The 23,853-nt window shown below is 34.4% G+C and overlaps 1 protein-coding gene across 1 annotated transcript; it reads left to right on the top strand.

The window, feature by feature from the left end:
* Positions 1-23,025, top strand: LOC114331287 (F-box/LRR-repeat protein 7). The gene is made up of 5 exons (XM_028280812.2): positions 1-219; positions 9,881-10,133; positions 16,932-17,676; positions 20,761-20,940; positions 22,370-23,025. The coding sequence occupies exons 2-5, from the start codon at positions 9,894-9,896 to the stop codon at positions 22,903-22,905; spliced, it is 1,701 nt and encodes a 566-aa protein (XP_028136613.1). The 5' UTR covers positions 1-219; positions 9,881-9,893; the 3' UTR covers positions 22,906-23,025.
* Positions 23,026-23,853: the final 828 nt, after the last annotated feature.

Raw genomic sequence — 23,853 nt, 5'->3', positions numbered from 1 at the left:
TAAACTACACTAAAAATGCAATAGGTTGTAGTAATCGTACTTCACAAAATATTTGTGGTAGTACCAATAATAAATGGTAGTACCTAACTTAAGTTAAGTGTATACTGTGACAATAACAAAAGAAAACATGCCATAAGGATCATTTATTACTGAGTTACAATGGATTAATGAAGAACTATTTATGCTGAAACATCTGTATTGAAGACATTTTAGGTTAAGGTATGTCGACGACCTTTCACTATTACATTATTTGCCAATCTAGGTACATATAATACATATTATGTATGTGTGTATATATACATATTATATATTATATATGTGTATTACATATATATTTAGGCCTATATAATTTAAGGTGTGGACACCTTTTAATTACAGTAAAATAGTATGAAATTTCTCACAAAATGTACAAAGAAAACATGTACCTACAATGTCGTATGACCTGTTTTACCTTAACTATTGTTTGATTCGATGGGATAAATCATAAATCAACTTCTAGATTTTCATATTTAGTCAAAAGCATTTCAAAAATCATTTTATTTAATTATATATATTTTGAGACAGATTTTTGTGCGTAAATTTATTTGCATTTAACATTTTATTTAGGAAGGGAAGAAGAATTCACTTACAATCGTTTAATATGAATATTATTAGTCGTGATAGATTGTAAAGTAGTACCAGCAATCTAAAATCTAAGAGACTCATTAATATTCAGCTTAGCAGGGTGCTGTTGTTCGAAGTGTGGAGTTCCATAAACAAGGGATCTACCTGTTTTGTAAAATGATCCCTTGTTTATGTAATTTCACACCTCCAACAATAGCAACCCGCTGTGCTGAATATTAATGAGTCTCTTAGATACCTGGTACGCGTGTATATTGTAATATGTATGAAATTTCTAACTAAGCATCAATGCACCACCTTAAAAATGGGACATTTTTGATGTCTCGTGTTTCCTAAACCTGTTGTCCGATTTTAGTGATTTTTTTAATATGTTATAGCTTTATTCTTCAAGTATATCGATGTAATAATATTGTTGCTAAACAGATAAATGTCATTGTATACCGGGTGTAAGAATGATAGTGTGTTTTTTGTTTTTTCCTCAAAGTTTGGAACACCCTGTGGAATATTCTAGCGTATATAAAATATTGAAATTAAAACTCAACTATAGCCTTAGGCTTTCTTAACATTTTGCTTTTTGATTCATTCACTTATGTTGGATAATAAAAAAGTTAGGTACTTTAACAACTAGCAACGTTCTTCATCAATACAGGCTGTTTCTAAATAAGTGCGACAAACTTTAAGAGGTAATTCTGCATTAAAAATAATGACCATTTGCTTCATAAACATATGTCTGCAAATGCTTCGTTTCCGAGATACGGGATGTTGAATTTTTTCTTACAAACTGATGATTTATTTATTGCTCTAAACCCGGTTGAGATATGCAATTGAAATTTGGTAGGTTTTAAGAGGTAGTTATTGCGCATTGTTTGGCTTACAATAAGAATTTTATATTCACCATTGGCGTGCATACGGGTAATATGAACGTATGCGCGCCAATGGTGAATATAAAATTCTTAATTGTATGTCAAAAAATGCGCAATAACTACCTGTTAAAACCTACTAAATTTCATTTGCATATCTCAACCGGTTTTAGAGCAATAAATAAATCGTCAGTGGTTTGTAAGAAAAAATTCAACATCCCGTATCTCGGAAACGAAGCATTTGCGAACGTATGTTTATAAAGCAAACGGTCATTATTTTTTCATGCAGAATTACCCCTTAAAGTTTGTCGCACTTATTTAGAAACACCCTGTATTGATGAAAAACGTTGCTAGTTGTTAAAGTACCTAACTTTTTTATTATCCAACGTAAGCGAATGAATCAAAAAGCAAAATGTTAAGAAAGCCTAAGGATACAGTTGAGTTTTAATTTCAACATTTTATATACGCTAGAATATTCCACAGGGTGTTCCAAACTTTGAGGAAAAAACACACAATGACACTTATCTGTTTAACAACAATATTATTACATCGATATACTTGAAGAATAAAGCTATAACATATTAAAAAAATCACTAAAATCGGACAACAGGTTTAGGAAATACGAGACATAAAAAATGTCCCATTTTTAAGGTGGTGCGTTAATTTTGATGCTTAGTGTATTATTAAAACTCCTAGTCCAAACAAAGACTAGTAGTACTACTAGTACTTATACTAGTAGAACTACTAGTACAAGACCAAAAATATTAATTACTCTGTCACAATGTCATTATAGTAAAAACACGATAAGTACCGAATACTCAATAGTGACCTATTATTCAAGTAATCCACAAGTTATGTGCTGTTTTTATCAAAATCACATTAAATCTTGAGGTTTTGTTGTTTTCAGTATTCCTCAGTTCCAGCTCTAAAATGTTGTTATGCAGATATAAACTGTATATTGCTCGTATTTCATACTTTGTGCTGCATAATATAATTACTAAAACAGACACCAAGTCTTCTAGAGTTTTTACTATAAGGTTCTTTATTCCATGCTGCGATTTTCTTCTTCTTCTTATAGACGGAGAGCTAGAACCGAAAAATCATCGTCATAAGTAATATGGAGTTTTTCCTGTGAAATGTGTCAATTGTATATTGACAATTATGACCCCTTTCAGGCTGACACCTCAGTGGATATAGGAAGTAGCAATAAGGGATGAAAGGGGAAAGTTAGTGCAGTCATTAAAGGTTTTCACCTCCTATTTTGTTAAACCTTCATCGGTTTCAATGAAAATTGGTGACTAGTTAGAGTTAGAGCATACCTCAAGAAACAAAACTGATTTGGTACCAACTTGCACTTTTACCCTGGGGGTTGATATCACCCCTTCTCGGGGGTGAAAACTATTTTATTAAAAATAACCCAACAAATCGATAGAGGGACAAATTTTAAGTAAAATTTGTTGATATCATGTTATTAAAATAAATCAATACTTTTTGAGTTATTAAAGATCAAAGATTTGTCTATTTAAGAGCACATGCGTGAAGTTACGGGTGATAAAAAGAACATATTAATTAATTGTATGTTAGTAAAATATTATTGAAGTTATACTTCTTTAGGCGCGATTTCATTGAGGGTGAAATTGTATTGATCTGCGCGCATGCGCACACCGACAGTATGGTATTAGTCGTTATACGGGCTCTGATTGGGTGTTGAAATGATCTGTCAATAATTGTTCAATATGGAAGTTATCGGTAAACAAAAATATTGTATATATTAGTTTTTATTGTTGTGAGGACAGAAATAAAATCAAATTTATAATTATAGTGACTTTTTAAATAGTTTTGAAAAGCCGCAGGTACGTAATTCTAAATGTTTCAGTTGTATTCCAATAAAAAATTATCTTCATACCTATCTATTTGGAAAATGTAAAAAAAAAATAATGTAGTTGCCTATTAGTAGGCAATGCTTTAATTTACATAATCTGATTACGAACAAACTTTCTACAAATCTTCATCTAATATATCGTTTTCTTACTCTATATTTTGTTGTATTTTAATTCGACAAAAATCAAACTAATAATTTGATTCATATAAATAAACAAAATGTCAAAAAGTTTATGGTGTAAACATTTAGGTTGTGTATATTCCCACATGACGTATACGCGAATGTGGTGTAGTGGGAAATCGCTTCAACTCTCGTACGGCGCGGTAGACGTGAAGTGGGTTCAAGCCCCAAGCAAGTTGTTATTTTTTTATTTTTTTTTTATAGATTTTATGATTGTAAGTATATTATTATATAATTTTTTTCAGAAAATACGTATTTAATTAAAATTTTTGCCAACAATTATTGTTCAGAAATCATTTGTGGCATTTTTCAATGTGTTTGTGTGTGTGTGTTTTTTTTTTAATTTTTGGTATTGTTTTAATAAAAATTTTTGAAAAGTAGTAGAGAAACTGTTTAAGTATATTGATTTCGTTGAAATCATATAATAGAAGTATAACTTCTTACGTGCGTACAAAGTACACACACATTCTTTTTTTTTTTTATATTATTTCAATATTTCATTGAATTTTTTCTATCAATATAAACTGAATATGTCCATAAACTGGGGGTGTCCAATAATGGGTACATTTGACATATTCGAATACATTTTTGCTAAATTTATAATATCGAAATAATATAAAAATAATATTTTACTAACATACAATTAATTAATATGTTCTTTTTATCATCCGTAACTTCACGCATTTGCTCTTAAATAGAGAAATCTTTGATCTTTAATAACTCAAAAAGTATTGTTTTATTTTAATAACATGATATAACAAATTTTACTTAAAATTTGTCCCTCTATCGATTTGTGGGGTTATTTTTAATAAGATAGTTTTCACCTCCGAGAAGGGGTGGTATCCGCCCTTAGGGTAAAAGTGCATGTTGTCACCTAATCAGTTTTATTTCTTTAGGTATGCTCTAACTAGTCACCAATTTTCATGCAAATCGGGTTTAACAAAATAGGAGGTGAAAACCTTTAATGACTACACTGACTTTTCCCTTTCATCCCTTATTGCTACTTCCTGTATCCACTGAGGTGTCAGCCTGAAAGGGTTCACAATTATCAATATACAATAGACACATTTCACATGCCAAACTCCATATTACTTATGACGATGATTTTTCGGCTCTAGCTCTTAGACTATTAAGGAGCCGTGCATTTCTGCGTAGGCGTCCATCGTACAAATAATTTTGTTTTTGGCAGCATTGCGAAGCATTTCATAGCTGTGGATTCCTGTCCATTCCCAAATATTACGCAGCCATGACATCTTTTTACGTCCCAGACCTCTCTTACCCTCTATCTTTCCTTCGAGTATCAGCTACTGAAAAGTGTATGGTTCTTTTCGTAATATATTACATAATTAAAAAGTTCCCTATACTGAAAGCCTGCTCTTCTTAGTACTTACTTCCTCATTTCTGACTCTGTCCGCCCATGAGATTCTATAAGCATTCGTCGCAGACACCACATTTCAAAGGCTTCAAGTTTGTTATTGGAGCTGGCCTTTAACGTCTATGCTTCCATTCCGTACAAGAGAACAGGCCAAACGTAACACTTTAGCATCTTGTATCGGAGATTGAAGTTCAACTTGTGATCAGTGAGAAATTTACGAAGCCTCGAAAAAGCATTTCTGGCTTGTTCTACTCTGCTCTTTATTTCATTCTCAAGGCCCCAACCCTTGTTCAGCAGACAACCAAGTATTTAAATTGCCTGACTTGCTCGATTTCTTCTCCAGAGACATATATCTTTGTGTTGGGGTAATTATTTCTGCTTATAATGATTGTTTTTATATTGATATTTATTTTCAAAGCCCGAGCTTCACTTGCAAGAGTTGGATCATTTAAAAGGCATTGAAGATCTTCGATGTTATCTACCACTATAGCTGTGTCATCGGCATACCTGATGTTTTAATAAATATGCCGTTAACTTTAATACCCTTATTAGAGTCTGCCACTGCTTCTGCGAAGACTTTTTCGCCTTATAAATTGAACAACATTGGAGACAGTATACAACCTTGCCTTACTCCTTTTTTAATTGAGAAATCTTCTGTTTCGTTTAAATTTTGAAGACGTACTCTTGCTATCTGGTTCCAATACAGATTGGCGATAATTTGTATGTCCTTACCTGCTTTTTAATGTCAGAATTCTTAAAAAATTCAGTATAATTTCAAAATTAAAGTCAAAAAATTGTCTGGCCGAAAAAATGAAGCGAACCAATAAACTTAATTTTTTGTGCTCTTTTCAAATATGCAAACAGATTTTCAAAATTTCAATATACAGGGTGTTGTTTTAAGGTCACAATTACTTTTTAACTTTTTATTAATCCAGACGTGGATTTTTCCAGTGATTAGTATGTCGGTCGTTTGGGTTTTGAATGAGACATATGTGCACCAAATATCAAAAAAATATACAGGGTGGTTCTAAAGTTATGGCTTAGAAAAGAAATGAGCAAAATCGATAAAACACCCTGTAACTCGGTTATAAAAGTTGGTAGGGCAAAATATGTAGTATATCTAGAACCGCCTCGGTGACCTCTATTCACCATTAAAGTATTTCCGTTTCCCAATGAAACACCCTGTATAGATATTATTATTTATATTTTATATATTGTTAATAATATTTATATTAAATTTATGTAAACAATATAAATATATATTATTAAAGTGTTTTCTATTATTTTCTCAATGGATTATCGAAACTCTTGACACTATAACGCTTAAAAAAGGCAAGTGTTGATTCGCTTATGGCATAGGCATAGATGTTAAATCTTTGAATGCTTGTTTCTCAAAATACACTTTTGGCAGATAGGCCCTTCTTCTAGCTACCGCCTCAATTGCTATGCGTTAGAGCAGGGGTCACCAATTGGCGGACCGCGGTCCGCATCCGGACCGTACACTAGTTTTGTGCGGACCGCACTTAAATTTAAAATATAGTGTTTTGCAATTTTGAAAATGTTTGGCCATGAAATTGTATACTACGTTTGGCTCAACTTATGTGTACGGAGCCACTTTTTCAAGACTGAACTTTATTAAAAATTGGTACAGATCTCAGCTAACAGATGAATATCTCAACTCTCTAATGAAAATGAGTTGCACTAAACTCATTCCAAACTTCAGACAGGTTGTACATTTTTTTACATAGGAAATAATTTTTTTAAACAAATTCAAAATTACCTTTTTGCCCCTAAAAATGTATTTTTTAGGTAATGTAAAATAATCTGGGTAATTTTAACAAAAAAAGGTCTCCTGTCATTTTTCTTAAAAGTCGATAGTTTTCTAGTTATAAGCGATTTAAAATCTGAAAAATGCGAAAACACGCATATGTATTTTCGAGGCTTGAAAGCTCATATGTAAATTATTTTTTCTATGGATGCTAAACAATGTGCAACTTCTCTCACTACTTACATACATTCAAAATGAACAATTTCTCAGGCAGTGAGAAAAGTCGGCCATTGCAGTGAGAAATATTTTTTCTCACGGGTTCACCGCCGGTTTACATACATATGATCGCCATTTCCATGGTAACATGCACAATACAAACACAATTATTTTTGTCAAATAAAATGTGTTCAAACTTGTCAAAACTTATCAAAAATTACCTTTTAAGACTGTTCAACTGTGAATTATAATTTTAAATAAATAAAGTATATAAATATTAAGAATATTAAATACCTACATGTATATATGTATTTTATTTCAATTTAGGCATATAATATACCTAAAAGCACTTAAATTATTTAAAAAACCAATACAGAAGTAAAAACTTCGAGATGTATTCTGGTATAAAATCGTTTATTTAAAACTATAAAATGCCATGGATTGCAAAACGTTTTCGTTCTAAACAGAACATCTTCAGTGCATCCTGCCGAGTATTTTGAAACTAGCACACTGTAAATAGTGTTAACATCATCGTATATGGTTTACATAATGTAATATATTAAAATGTTATGACTACAAGTCGATGTTGATAGATAAAGTGGAACACATGCTAAAAGGGCGCCATGGTTCCCTGCTCGAAGATGCTAGGTACTTGCCAATTCAATGGGCACAGACCAACACACTGAAGATGTTCTGTTTAGAACGAAAACGTTTTGCAATACATGACATTTTATAGTTTTAAATAAACGATTTTATACCAGAATACATCTCGAAGTTTTTACTTCTGTATTGGTTTTTTAAACTATGGTATACAGCCAACTATTGGGATTTTCCCATTGATTTTTTTTTAATTATTTAATTTTTGAAGTTTGAACCAGTGGCGGCTCGTCAGAGGAGGCAAGGGAGGCTCAGCCTCCCCATAAATTTTTTACACACGCTACACTGTTTTGTTTATCTTGAATCGCGAAAAACAACAAGCACTCTCACTATTATACAACGTGTAAATTCCACATTATCACTAAATATCCATACGCACGGAGCATTAGCATTAGAACGCATGATTGCGTCCAGTTTCTTTATTATTATTGTAGGCAGGACCCTGGGTTATCCCGAGATGCATGAACGGAGCCGAGAAGCCGGCCAGCCTCCGTTGTAATGCTCCAGGCAGCGCAGCAGGCGTTTAAGGAGACCCGTAAACAGTGGCATCTACGGTGTCATCACACGCTGCCCGGAGATTTACCAACGGAGGCTAACTAGCTTCTCGGCTCCGTTGCCGTTGCGTGCATCTCGGGACAACGAATTTTAGGGTCCTGAATAAAAATAATGAAAAAACTAAAAGTGCGAATTTTGTTATGAAATTTGGTATTTGGGGTTAGAATACTATTTGGAACAACTTGTTTAAATAACTTTTTCCGATATTTGTAACTCAAAGCAAAACATCGGTAATTTATCATGTTTTTGGATTTGCAGTAGGCCGCGTTTAGAATTAAAAAAATTCAGTTGACTATCTTAAAAAATGTGAACCGTCAACCTGTATGGACTGCAAAACTTCAAATCTGTGGGTATTTATTTTGATATGCATATCTACTTACAAATATGGAATTGTTAACAAATAAACGACACAAACTTCGGTATTAAACTTTTACAATTAGACTAATTATTTTTAAAATGATGTGATATTATGAAATTATGAATTATGATGATATTATGAAATGTAAATAAAAAATGTTTTAAAAATGGGGCCTTACATTACATTTTTTGGCGCATTTTTTTGTTAGTGCAAATTTGTCTAGATATTTTAGAGTTAGGTATAGCCTCCCCTATTATAAAAATCACGAGCCGCCACTGGTTTGAACTCTTGACAAAAACGCATCCATAGAAAAAGTACAGTGTACAACACGAGATAAAATAACATATTTCTCTCTCGCTTGATTTGCGGCACTCGCTTCGTGCCTCGGCTTGTGCCAACAAACTTCTGCGCTCGTGAGAAATATGTCTTTTTTCTCTCTTGTTGTACAATATACTATAGTGTTAAGGTTGACAAGTGAAGCTTATATGTACATTAAATTTCAAGATTCCAACGAGTAATCGAGGCTTATTTCAATATGAACCATTGTTTTTTAATTGTTAATTGTCGCCCGTCACACTTTATGGTGCGTCTCTGTCGCACGTATACATATTATACGTACTTAGGCGAAAAATTCACAACAAATACTTGACATTATTTATTAAAATTTTATAATATATTATTATCATAGTTTTTTTAATAATTTATTTATTTATTAAATTAACTATTGCCAATCTTCTTCTTCTTTTGGCATCATAACCCTGGATGGGTCTTTGCCTCTCTGGCTATGTCCTTCTATTCAGATCTCTCTTGGGCCCTTCTCCTCCATTGTCTTATTTTCATGTTTGCTCATGTTCATTATTGCCAATGTACTAATTAAATACGCCAATAATATAGAGCGATACGCACCCTATAGTGCGACGCGCCGCTGCGGCGGCTTAAGGGTCTTGAGCCGCTTGAATATTTAAACTTTAATTTAGTCACTGATCAACCTCAGAAATAATAATTTTCACATGAGTTTTAAAGCTTCAAAAATGCTTATTTTGTCATTTTTCAGATTTAAACTCGCTTAAAACTTAAAATATATCAACCTTTGCGAAAAATGATAGATCTTTTGTGTTTAAGATGATCCAAAAATGCTAAAAACATATTTTCGAGGGCAAAAACGTGATGTTTTGAATTTGTTAAAATAAATTGTTAAACAATTTCTGCCCAAAAATGTCTCCCGGCACCCGTCTGATTTGTTTATAGGGGATATGTTTTAACAAGAATCCTCAAAGAAACCGAATCAGAACAATCAGAAACAGGTAGCATTAACTCTGGACCCCGGTTTTCGAAACGGACCCTCGGGCAACATAATTGGAGACCCCTGCGTTAGAGGACCAATTTATATTTAATTGTGTCGTTTTAGGGTCTTATGAGAAATGAATCTGTGTCCAGAAAGTATAGAAATATTATCTATACGTCCCGTCGTTTGTCCTTTGGTGAGATTAGGTCAGAAAACTAGTGCGGCTAGTACAGAAAAGTCGTCAGAAAATCAACATTTTGCTGCAAAAGATACTAGTTTACAACCTTTATATATCGACACGTATAGACAGAGCACAAGTCCAAGTTACCAATACAAGCAGCCTCCGGTCAATCCATCTCAGAAATTAGATTATTTGGTAAGTTAATATAATTATTTGCTTATTAGTTAATAGCATTCTTTATCAATTTACTATCAACAACATGCAGATTGAAAATGTGGAAAACTTTTCGTTTTTGGTGTCATAATATAGCGGAGGTACAGAAGCCGATATTCGTATATGTCATGTCTGTTCTACTCTACGGTTGTGAAACCCGGAAGTGATGAATACCCTTACATAAAAACTGCAGGTCTTTGTTAATATATATAAATTCGGGTTCAAAACGTCCTCCGACGTTGTCCGTTGTCCAATATCTTCTATAATTGCAGTTTTCATCTTCTAATCCTCGTACACTCATTGATCGTCTTACTCCTTGTATCCACGTCGTTCTTGGCTTTCCTCTTTTCCTGTTGTCTGTAGGTATCCATTTCATAATTTTCTTTGGCAGTCTCTCCTCCCCCATTCTTTGAACATGTCCGTACCACGTTAATTGTTTCTTCTAAATGTAAATTCATTTTTCGCTTTACTTCCTCATTTCTAACCCGGTCCAATCTCGATGTTCTACTTGCTCTTCTTAGGGCGTCCATCTCAGTAGCTTCTATTTTTCTTTTTTGGTGTTCCTTTATTCTCCATGTTTCGGATCCGTATACCAATGTGCTCTTAATCATGGTGTTGTATATTCTCATTTTTCTTTGTTTCCCTATCTCGGTACTCCACAAAACTCCGTTCAATGATTTAATTATTGTTCTTGCTTTATTTATTCTGCTCTTAATTTCTGCATCGTCCGTACCTTCCTTGTTGAAATTAATTCCCAAATACTTATATTCATCACAGCTAGTTATTGTCTGATTATTGTCCAATATCATATCAGTTGAATCCTCACCTAGGCATAAATATTGTGTTTTTTCTACATTCACCTTTGTTAATAAATGTCTAAATACAAATAATTGAAGACACAAGTGCGTGAAGGGTCTATGTGACAATTTTTTCAAAATATGTTTTTTTATGTTAAAAGTACGTTTTTCGAACCTAACAATCTTTCAAACAAGTCAAACATGTTTTAACATTAATATTTTCTAAGTTACTAGAGCGTAAAGGATCTATGTACACAGTAAATTTTAAAATATAATTGCATAAAGGATCTATGTACACAATATGTTACTTATATCCCTTATCCACTAAGATTTCTATGGATTTGTTGTACATGGATCCTTTATGCCTGAATACACTGATTTTCTCCTTCCGTAATATATCACTTAGATCCTAAAAGTAGGGTTATTTAGTTATTATTTACATCTAGACGGTATGCAGTGTTCATGTTTCTCTTGATAATTTTATTGAAAAAATGTCGTTAAGAAGTAAATACATTGTTAGATTAGTTCAAAAACAATGAGGTTACGGAAAATGAATCTAACCAGTATGTAGAACTGAAAGATGCAGATCAGGAAAAGGGGGTTGAGAAAGGAGGACTTGAGATATATCCGATAAAGAAATAAGCCAATATATGGAGTTAACAGATGGAGATGATGAAAGATGGCCAGAAGGTAAGATTAGCTTAACATTTTTGTAGATAAAATTATATTAATTTTGTATTTTATTCTAGATATTGCTGCAATTTTCACTGAGAAAGAGAAAACTCCAAATCTTTCCTCGGATGACGACATAATTTCTACATCTGGTATCTCTGATGAATATAATCCAGAAAAGTCTGAACTGGAGGAGTCAGATGAGTCTTTTAAGAACATTACGAGTTTAGATAATGGAAATTACTCCACGAAAGCAGACGTCACCGCAGAAGAAACCTTCATGTATCCTGCAGATGTATCTATTATAGCGTCAACCTCTCAGAGTTTTAGGATTAACAAGGTAAAGAAAAATATATTTGATTTATCCGAACAAGAATGTAAAAAACAAAAAACACATGTCACCGCAGAAGACAGCTTCATGCTTTCATCAAGTAATGGCATATTTTCTACAGCGGACAACTCTGATGAATATAACCCGCAAAACTCTGAAGTGGGTAAGTCAAATATGAGTCTTTTGAGGACATATCTATTGTAGCCTCAACCTCTCAAAATTATGGGATTATTAACAAGATCAAGAAAAAAATATTTAATTTACCAGAAAAAAAATGTAAAAAACGAAAGCGGTGCCCTGAGACATGGAAGAAAAATAAGTCTGCTATTGCTAGACAACGAGGTGAGGCTTATATATCTTTAAAAGCCAAAAAAAAATTCAAAAAAAAATGCTGAGCTTGGGTCTCTATGTAAAAAGAATAACTGCCAAAAGAATTGTGACCAACAATTTGACCAAGGTGAGAGAGACAATATTTCGCAAATTTTATGCTTTGGAACAAAATGCTAAAAATGCTATACTCTTTAACTCTATTTCAATAGAGCCAGTTCACCGTCATAGAAAAAATGCAACAAAGAATAAATCTGCCACATTTACTTATTCAATAACCTGTCAGAAAACCATACGATCTGTTTGTAAAACTGCCTTCGTGTCATTGTATCAAATTTCAAACAAAAAGGTTCAACTAATTCAACAAAAACTAAACTCTGGGGCAACAGCACCATCTCCTGATAGAAGAGGGCATCACAATTCGAGACCTAACAAAATTCCCCAAGAAGTGATTGATGTAATCAAACAGCGCATTTTATCTTTTCCTGCTGACATGTCTCACTATTCCAGAAACAAAAATGCTAACAAAATTTATTTATCTTCCTTACTAAATATGTCAAAAATGCATGAACTATATGAACAATATATCAAAGAAAATGAACTGGATAAAAGGTTTGCAGTAACAAAGAGTTTCTACTGTAACATTTGCGTTACAGAATTTAATTTGTCATTTGGACAGCCCAAGAGTGACACTTGTTCTACCTGTGATGCAGGTTTGGGAAATGATGAGCATAAAGAAAATTTCCATTTTGCTTTTGACCAACAGAAAACAGACAGGCAATATGTCTGATTGACCTGCAACAGACTATGCCACTACCAAGATTTAAAACTTCAAAAGCTTTTTATCTAAGGCAGATGTGGATCTACAATCTTGGAATTCACAGCATAACAGACGAAGGTGATAAGGCCTACTTTTTTAATTGGACTGAAAATGTAGCCACAAAGGGTAGCTTAGAAGTAGGTAGTTCTCTGCACACATTTGTGCAACTTTTATCCAGTAGATACAAGAAAATAGATCATCTTATCATGTGGTCTGATTCTTGTGCTGGTCAGAACAAAAACTTTAATCTGATATGTCTATATCAATACCTTATTTTAAAAAATATGTTAAGGTTATAGACCATAAGTTTCCGGAAGTGGGACATTCCTTCCTAGATTCTGATAGAGATTTTGGAGTAATAGAGAAAAAGCTAAGAAAAATTGAGAATTTGTTCAGTTCAGATCAGAATATAGACGTTATTCGGGAATCGAGTAAGAAAGGATCGATTATTATCAACATGGAAAACCACTTTAAAAATATTAAAGAAATTGCAAACAATTTAAATTTATTTAACAGAAAAAAAGATACTGACAAAGAAAACATAAATATGAGGGATGAGGTAAAATGGATTCGTGTTGAAAAATATGGTGAATATATGTACAAAAAAAAACACTAGATCCATTCACACCTTTCCTAAAAGTAGATATCCGTAAGAATGCAAGAGTAGTTACAGAACCAGAATTTAATTTACCAGTAATGGCTAACAAAATAAACATTTTGACCGAAGAAAAAATTAACAATTTAAAACAACAGTTAATTTTTATTGATGAGCCTTATAGACATTTTTACACCAATATTTGTGAAAAACAGCAAGATGCAGATATAGGCAAAACACCAAGTACTAGGCGAAGAAAATGTTAAGGTTTCTTTTTAGTGAAAGTGTAGTTTTTTTAATTTGATTTACTATCTTTGTACAAATTAAACCAACAATTAGTTATTGTATATGTAATTAATAAACAAGAACAGTATATTGTGTTATTTTTGTTATTACATATATCCTTTATGCATTTAAACAATTTGGTACTTCTGCTACTTACTCAGTGGACCAAGGATCTAAGTACGTTTAAAATCTAATATCTTTTTCTAATAATAAATGTTTTTTGTTTAATTATTGTTACTAAATACATTAGCTTTAGGACTACTTATCCTATAAATTTAGTCAATTTAGCTCTTATAGTAAAAAAGTTCTAGTATAAAAACTTTAACTTCATTTTTCTCAATAACTTGAAAATGCCACATAGACCCTTCATGCACTTGTGTCTTCAATTGTCCGTATTTTCTGGCCTAACATCGTCAGAAACGAAGATCTACTACATCTGACCGAACAAAAGAGGGTAGAAAATGAAATTAAGTCCAGAAAGTGGGGTTTGATCGGTCACACACTCCGAAAAAATAGTTCCAGTATTGCAAAGGCTGCCCTAGAGTGGAATCCCCAAGGAAAAAGAAAAGGAAGTCGCCCAGCACAAACTTGGAGAAGAGAAGATCCATCATGGATGAGATAAGAGGTCAAGGAAAGTATTGGAATTAGGAGTGGTTCAACACAACATCTGTGCAGCTTTTCCGCGTTGCTGCAGATAAAATAAAGATTGCCATGATGATCGCAAACATTCGTCACGGATAGGCACATTAAGAACATACTCTTTGGAATATTTTGGTATTACCTTCCTGCTCTGAGGTGGGATCATGGCCACTTATCATCGGGATCAATACCATCCATGTCTCTTTATAAACAATTCTGCTTGTTCATTGGCGGATTGATACCCCTATGGAAGGTTGTCACTCCATCTTTTGCGCGGTCTGACGATATTCTACCCAGTGCTGTTTTTGTGACGGTACGCGCCGGTACCTCTTGGGACAAAAAAAACAACAAAATATTTCGTAACTTTTGGGTGAGCCATTATGAGATTGAAGCGATGTAGAACTAGCAACTGTGTCTACTTGGCAACTATACAAGTTTTAAAAAATAGACTTTTTGCTTGCGCATGTGATGGAGCAGCGATGATGCTTGGAGGAAGGTTTGGAGTTGGTGCACTGTTGAAAGAGAAGTTTCCATCTGTTGTTATTTGGCATTGCTGTAATCATAGGCTTGAGTTTTGTGTGAGTGACGTGGTAAAGGAAATGGCAAATATAAGCCGGTTCAAGGGATTCATAGACAACCTTTATGTACTGTATCACGCCTCGCCCAAGAACAGCCGGGAGCTGCACGTGTGTGTCGATGAACTTGGTGTACAACTGTTAAAAATCGGTAGAGTGTTGGACACGCGGTGGGTCGCATTAAGTTTTCGCGCAGTTTCGACCGTTTGGGAAAATTATGAGGTTTTAGCCAACCATTTTGTAGCAGCCAAAGTAGACCAGACGCGGATCCTTTGGAAAGATGCAAATACGAACGCCTGCACAGTAAGCTAACATCAACGTGTTTTGTTTTGGATTTGGGACTGATGTGCGAGGCACTGCAAAAACTGTCTGATGTTAGTGAGGAGTTACAACATCGAGACCTTGACCTATTTCGAGCTAACAAGAAACTTCAGATTTTGATGAACACGTTTGTTTCTCGAAAAGACTGTCCTGGAATGTTTTATGCGCAAGCTGAGACAGCTGTCAACAATACAAGTTTTAGGGGAATTGAACTGTATTTGAAACCTAAAGAAAACTCAATCAATGTTGTTATGTTTTATGACCACCTTGCTCAATCTATCGAAAAGAGGATGCTCAATGGGGAAGATATAATGTTGGCCAATTCTGCCCGCATAGTTGACAAAAGCACTTGACCCAAAAACATTAAAGACAATACTTTTGGGGAAAAGACATTGAATCGCTCGCAGTTCGCCTACAAGTGAACAAACGACAGGCAATTAAATCCTTCAGAGAATATGTTTTTGACAATATTGTACAAATTTGGGGGGAAATTGTGAGAACAATCCCTACCCAGAAAATTTGCTTCCTTTGAAAATAGCCTTAAAGACAATTCCAATATCTTCCAGGGAGTCTGAAAGGGATTTTCCCAAATGAACCTGATCATTACTGATGGCAGAGGTTCCCTACTCACAAAAACTGTTTCTTCATTGGACACAGACAGTAAGGAAAGAGACAGAGAGGATACGTACGACAAAAACTTCTCCAAGCTTTGGACAGTTTTAGGAACTGTATGTTTTCAAATTTATTGATTTTTCTTGTAAAATTTGGAAAATTTGCAAAATTATGCATTTATTTGGAAAATTACGCAATAAAACATGTAAACTAGGATTTTATGTAAAGGATTTTGTCCCCCGGAACATTGCGTACCGTAACCTATATTGTTACAAAAACAGCACTGCTTCTACCGATTGGTGATTTATCTCTTACTATTTTGACCACACGTCTCTCCCCCATTCTGATTATGTAGTCATTCGATTTTTTTTCTATTTAGTGTCCATTCGTGTTCGTGTATACACTGTACGTGACATTGTCGTCTAATGTCTTCACTCCTCTTTCGATCTCTCAGCGTATTTCCTGTAATTCTCCTCAGTACTCTCATCTCTGCCATTTCCAGTAGTCTTTGTGTTGTGGCTGTATCGGGCCTTGTTTCTGATGCATATGTCATTATTGGTCTTACACTGGCTTTATAAATTCTTGACTTCATCTCAGTGTTAATATGTCGGTTTCGCCATAAAAGACATCCTGCCAGTTTATTTGATTTTTGTACTTAATTTCCCACTTCTTTGTCCAGGTTTCCGTAACTTGACAATGTAATTGCAATGTATTTTACTCCCATTACTTGTTCAATATTTGACATACTACCTGAAATTTTTGAATATACATGTACCATACAAATATTTTTTTTTAATATTTTTTAGCAAAACTACTACGATGAAGACTGCTACACTGATCAACGAAACAATAATTTATCATATTCAAATAAAAACACACTTCAACTATCGTCTTTCTCACAAGAGCAAAACTATTGGGAATACAATAAAATCAACAACACCGACACAGAAAATCAAAATGTTTTCGGTAATCACGAAACACAGCAAAGCAACTGCCTCCTTGACAACTTCACCAGGCTAGGAAAATCCAGTCCTAGCCTTGACCAAGGCTATCACACCTTAGTAACGCATAACCCAAGTTTGATCACTCCTAATTTTTGGGATACAAACTTGTACAAGGGCAAAAAGTATCAGACGAAGAACAATTCTTTCGATAAACTACCCGATGAGTTAGTTGTGAAAATATTTTCCTACTTGACTAGTGTAGACATAAGCTTTTGTGCTCAGGTATGTAGAAGATTTGATATTCTAGCCTGGACACCATCGTTATGGAGGGTTATAGTAATCGAGGATGATAATATAAGTGGTGATAAGGCTATCAAAGGTGTTTTGAGGCAATTGTGTGGACAAGGAAAGACAGGGGCGTGTCCTAGTGTAGAAAGAATCCATATTACTAATGGTGCTAAAATATCGGATAAGAGTTTGTTGCTGCTAGCTAGACGGTGTCCAGAATTAACTCATTTACAGTTACAAGGATGCAGTAATCTAACTAATAGTGTAGTATTTGAAATTGCTACTAAATGCAATAACTTACAGCATCTAGATATTACAGGTTAGTGTAATATTTATTTTAATTTATTTAATCTTCTCTTCATCAATAATCTTATTATTATTGCTATCTGATCATTACTACGAGCAAGTTCATCATCATCATCATCATCCAGCCTTCTGCATCCAAAGTTGAACATAGGCCTCCCCTAATTTCTTCCAATTTTGTCGGTCTTGGGCTTTCTGCAACCAATTCCCAGCAATCCTTTTGACGTCGTCTGTCCATCGTGTAGGTGGTCTACCTCTACTTCTTCTGTCTTCTCTTGGTCTCCACACTGTAATTTTTTGGGTCCACCTCCCGTCCTTCATTCTGGCTACATGGCCCGCACAATTCCACTTCAGCCATGCTAGTCGCTCTATGACATCTGTGACGCCTGTCCTTCTTCTGATTTCTTCGTTTCTGACCCTGTCTCTGAGAGTCAGTCCAAGTAGTGACCATTCCATTCTTCTTTGTACCACTCTAAGTTTCGTTGCTGTGGCCTGGGTTAACGATAATGTTTCGGCGCCGTAAGTCATGACTGGCACACATTGGTCGAACGTCTTCCTTTTCAAATAATTTGGCAAGTTGCTCTTGAAGATATCTGATAGAGCTCCGTATGCGGCCCATGTTAAGGTGATCCTTCTCTGTAATTCAGTAGTTTGATTGTCCCTGGCAATTTGGATTTCATGCCCTAAGTATTTATATTTATGGACCAATGCTATTTCGTTGACGTCGACTTTTGAATTTTCGCTTGGTACCAGGTTTGTCTTGTATTGTGTCTTTCCAAAATTTATGTTTAAACCAGCTTTTTTACAGGCGGCATCTAACTCATTAAGCATAGTTCTAATCTCTTTTAAGTTGTTTGTTATAAGAACTATGTCGTCTGCGAATCGTAGGTGGGAGAGCCTTTCACCGTCGACATTTATTCCTTTGGCGTCCCACTCCAATTGTTTGAAAGCATGTTCAAGTACTGCCGTAAAGAGTTTGGGAGATAACGTGTCTCCCTGTCTAATTCCTCTTTTGATTTTTATAGATTTGGTATCTTTGTGTAGTCGGACGGTCATGGTTCCATTATTGTATATGTTCGCTATCAGTTTGGTGTACCGATAATCTATACGACTTTCCTCCAATGCTCTCATTATGCTGTTAATTTCTATCGTATCAAATGCTTTGCGAAAGTCTACGAAAGCCAGGACCAATGGTCGGTTGTATTCGATATATTTTTCTATAATTCCTTTTATGCAGTGTAGGTAGTCGTTAGTGCCAAAGTTTTTCCTAAAACCCGCCTGTTCTCTAGGTTGGTAAAAATCCAATTTTGTTTCCAGTCTATTTGTTATTATTCTTGTGAATAACTTGTAGAGTTGGTCTAATGGGCTTATGGGCCGGTAATTCTCGAGGTCTGTTGGATCGCCCTTTTTGTGTAATAAGATGGTAAGTGCACTGTGCCATCTTGTAGGTGCTTCACTTTGGTGCAGACATAAGTTGAACAATTCCTTTATGTTGTTTAAAAGTCTTTCTCCTCCAATCTTTACGGCTTCTATAACGATATTGTCTTCTCTCGAAGCTTTATTTCTTTTCATTTTTCTCAATGCATTCCTGATTTCGTCTGTTGATATATCAGGCATCAATTCCGATCCTTGGTTGACTAATATTTTTCCTGAATCTTCTAGTGGCTCATCATGGTTTTGTTGGCTGTTGTATAGTTCTGTATAGAAGTCTTCTATTACCCTTAATAATTCATCTCTGTTGATGATGATATTTCCATCTCTATCCTTTGATTTCGTTATTTCTTTTTTCCAATTTGTTAATTGTCTTCTTAGAACTTTGAGGCTCTTGTTATCTTCAATTGTTTGTTGAATTTGTTCGTTTTTATATTTTCGGTTGTTAGTTCTATCTTAATTTTTAATTTAATACTACAGGATACTTATCTGAGGTCATGTTCACCAATAATTCTTAGGCTCTGATTCATAATAGCACCACTAACTTACGAGTATACTTTAGCCACACTTTGTTCTGCTTTGGAACGGCTTCGTTCTCTTAAGTCTTCTTATCTGATTAGCATTGTCTAGGAGTTTCATGGTTGGAGAGCCTTTGTTCATGAGTCGTAGCAAACTTACTTATTGTCTGGTTAACTGTATCCATCTGGAGGTCTCGATGAAGATCACAGTTTCTGAAGTACCAGGGAGCGTTTACGATGCTCCTTAACACTTTATTCTGATGTACTGATGCTTTTGTACAGCCCCATAGCTGTATCCCAGTACCTCGTTCTGAACTTAATTTCTAATTCTTCATTTTTTTTAATATGCGATTTCCAGCGTAGCTTTGAATCTAATGACATACCCAAATATTTTGCCGTCTTTCCATAAGGTCTTTTATATTTATACTGACTGGAATATGTTGTTTCTTTTGTTAGTAAAATTGACATGAATAGATTTTGTTTTATTTCATGTGATACGCAATCGTCTGGTATAGATGTTAATTTGTTCAACAGAATTTTGTAACATGGTTGCTGTTTCCCCGTGGTTTTTTCTGACTGCTAAAATACATGTGTCGTCTGCAAATGTCACAATTGTGTTAGGTTCTAATGATGGGATATCGCTGGTATAAAGCAGATATAGCACTGACCCCAGGACACTTCCTTGTGGAACTCCAGCTTTAACTTGTCTTAATTTCTGTATATGCTTCGTCATTTTTAACTCCAAAGTATCTGTCCGATATATGTGAGGCGCTCAAAGCAACAGTGGCTTAACCCACAAATTGAACATTTTTAGATTAATATATCAATAAAAGCAGCAACATTAAATCTCCCGATTAAAAAGGGTCTACACAACCTACCCCTATATTTGGCTAAATTAACTACATAATTTGTAGGACCATCCCAAAGGCATAATGGAAATACGAATGCAAAGATAGCATTTATCTCGAAACTTCGTTTTTGGGGTTGGGTCACTGTTGCTATGAGCGCCTCATATGATTCCAGTAGTTGCCACACTTTGTCAAAAGCCTGCGCTACATCGAGATTACAATCTTTTACACTTATTTTTATTTATTTAGTTTATTTATAGTTTTAGAAATATGAGATTTAATTTGATTTTGACATTGTTTCAGGTTGCTCTAAAATATCGTGTATAAATGTAAATAATGGGTTAGAACCGCCAAGAAAATTGCAACTTCAATATTTAGATTTAAGTGATTGTATCGCTGTGCAAGACAGTGGATTGTTAATAATTGTAAGGAATGCTCCACAGTTAGCTTATTTATATTTACGAAGATGTGTTCAAATTACTGGTGAGTATGCTGAGTATAATCAACAGTATCCACTTAGTTCGACCATAAATCTCCTTCTCATAGGCATCTTTCAGTGCGTCACAGTTTTCGATTTCTTTTTAACGCATTAAGTTGGAATTGACAGCAAAAGAGGTAAGTACGTCCGTGATTAAAATCATTTACAACATTTATTCTAGTTGTTTATAGATCGCGCTATAATCGAACAAAAAATTATTTATGTATTATCCATACGACTATAATCTGTACAATTTATAAAACTATGCAAATCAAAGAACATACCTTTTTATAAATGAAATAAACACAATTGATTTGTTTTTATACCAAATTACGATTACGATTCTGACAACTGTCAGTTTTAATTAAAATGTCATGCTATGATATGATTCTCTTTATTAAAATCATATATTACATCATTCATGACATACTGAAAGACTGAGAAGAACTTTAAATTATAGTCGTATAGGTAGATATGTAATAGGTAAATAATCAGTAAATCGGTAAACCTAAATCGTTTTTTTTTTTTCGATTATAGCGCCATCTATCAACAACTGGAATAACTGTTATACATGTGTATGTATCACGGACGTGCCTTTTTTTCTGTCACTTGCGTCACACTGAAAAAAGCCTCTGAGAAGAACCATAGCTCTCTTTTTGCAAGGGTCAGGCGAGATCGCAACTGAGCGCCCTTGTCTCTAAAATATTTTCCATATTCCTTCTTTCTATGGTTTTAGCAAGATTTTTACTACCGGATGTCCTTCCTGACGTAAACCCTCCTCCTTTATCCGGGCTTGGGACCGGCACTGATAGTTACTGAGTTCCCCAATTCACCCATCAACTGATCAACTACCAGAGGCGGAATACCCTCTGGTATTCCGCCTTACTCAACGGTTAATTAAGCATTTTTTTCATGATTATGGACATATTATTAACGACTTTATCCTTCGATTTCACCCTTCATAATCAGCTGCAACAACTCGTACTTATCACTTTTAAGTATATGCCCCAAATATGTTGTCTTTCGCCTTTTAATCGTGGTCAAAAGTTCTTTGTCTTTTTCCATTCTGTGCAACATCATTTAGCCACATCTCCAACCTCCTAAAAAGCCACATCTCGAAAATTTACAGCTTTCTCATTAAGTCAACATTAACAGTCCAAGCTTCGACACCATAAAGAAGAATAGAGCGGATATAATATTTTACCATCCGATATCGGATTTGCAGATTGAGTCTTTGGTTACTCAGAAATTTCCTCATCTTCAAAAAGGCTGCTCTTGATTGCTCTATTCTTGATCGAATTTCTGATTTCGGATTTAGATCTTCCCTAATCCAGACTCCTAAGTATTTCATTTTGTCCACTTGTTCAGTATCTTCATTTTTTATCTGGATCCTTCAGACTTATAAATTCAGGTTTACTGTTTTATTTGTTTCAGATGCTGGTCTGAAGTACATTCCAAGCTTTTGCTCTGGATTGAGAGAGCTCAGCGTTAGTGATTGTTCAAACATAACCGATTTCGGTTTGTATGAACTGGCAAAATTGGGTGCTACTCTAAGATACCTATCGGTGGCCAAATGTGATCAAGTTAGCGACGCAGGATTGAAAGTTATAGCGAAAAAATGCTACAAACTGAGATACTTAAATGCAAGGGGCTGTGAAGCTGTTTCCGACGATGCTATCAATGTTTTGGCCAGATCGTGCATGAGGCTTAGAGCTCTTGATATCGGAAAATGTGATGTGAGTGATGCAGGTTTGAGAGCACTTGCAGAGAGCTGTCCAAATTTAAAGAAACTCAGTCTTCGGAATTGTGATTTGGTTACTGACAGAGGAGTTCAATGCGTGGCGTATTATTGCAGAGGACTGCAACAGTTGAACATTCAAGATTGTCAGATATCCTTGGAGGGATATAGAGCTGTTAAAAAGTATTGTAAAAGATGCGTGATAGAACATACTAATCCCGGATTTTTTTAATCTGATATATTCTAAAATATTGTGTTTTGTATTTATATATAATCTAATAAATATTTTATGTGTTACATTCCTAATTAATATTTTTATATGGTTGATTTACTAAAATATATCTAAAATATACTAGGGTTTTATTCATTTTTATTATCCCGTTATGATAAATTGAAGAAAAACCTTGGTAGTAGAAAATAATGTGGATAGGATAATGCAATGGCGCACCCAGGGGGGTCTTGGGAACCCCTCCCAGGGCATATAAAAAATGTATAAAGAATAGTAGGAAAATGTAACGTGTCTTTCACAAACAATTTAGTTGCCCAACCCCCCCCCCCCCGAGAGGAAAATTCTGGGTGCGCCACTGGGATAATGAATGAGTTCTAAATCAATAATTGACAGATCCCTTTCAGATAATTAAAGGACTAAAACAGAGAGATGGGCTGGCACCGACTCTGCTTAAAATGTGTATGGAACGTTATAAGAAAAATGTCCTTAAACTTAAAAAAATATATCATTTTTTAAGTCCAAGTAGATTGTAATGTACGCAGGTGATGTAAACTTGATGGAATGAACCGCAAGAGACATAGAACTTTATGTGGAGCTTGAAGAAAATTAATCTATTTAATTTGGTAATATTATTGGCAATATTATTTAATAATAGGGCTAGGCATCAACTTATACTCCATCTAATTTACTTACCGCTGCACGTCATCCGCGTCATAGCCCGTGACGTCACATGATACCAACACGAAATATTTAGGCGGTAGGTATGTTCTTTTTTAGAATCCTTTTGCCGAGTACACTGGAATTACAGCCACTAGACATATTTTATTATATAGGCGTAGAAATAATATTTGAAGATTTCTATTAATGTTAACTTACGCTCGGTTTCATAATCAGTTAAAGTGGACTTTAAATTTTAAGTTGGTGCCTTTATCAATGCAATTCATATGGATA

Source organism: Diabrotica virgifera, chromosome 10 (genome assembly GCF_917563875.1).
Source record: "Diabrotica virgifera virgifera chromosome 10, PGI_DIABVI_V3a".
Lineage (NCBI taxonomy): Eukaryota > Metazoa > Arthropoda > Insecta > Coleoptera > Chrysomelidae > Diabrotica > Diabrotica virgifera.
The sequence above is the reverse complement of the archived record's forward strand: the minus strand, read 5'-3'. Positions and strand labels throughout refer to the sequence as shown.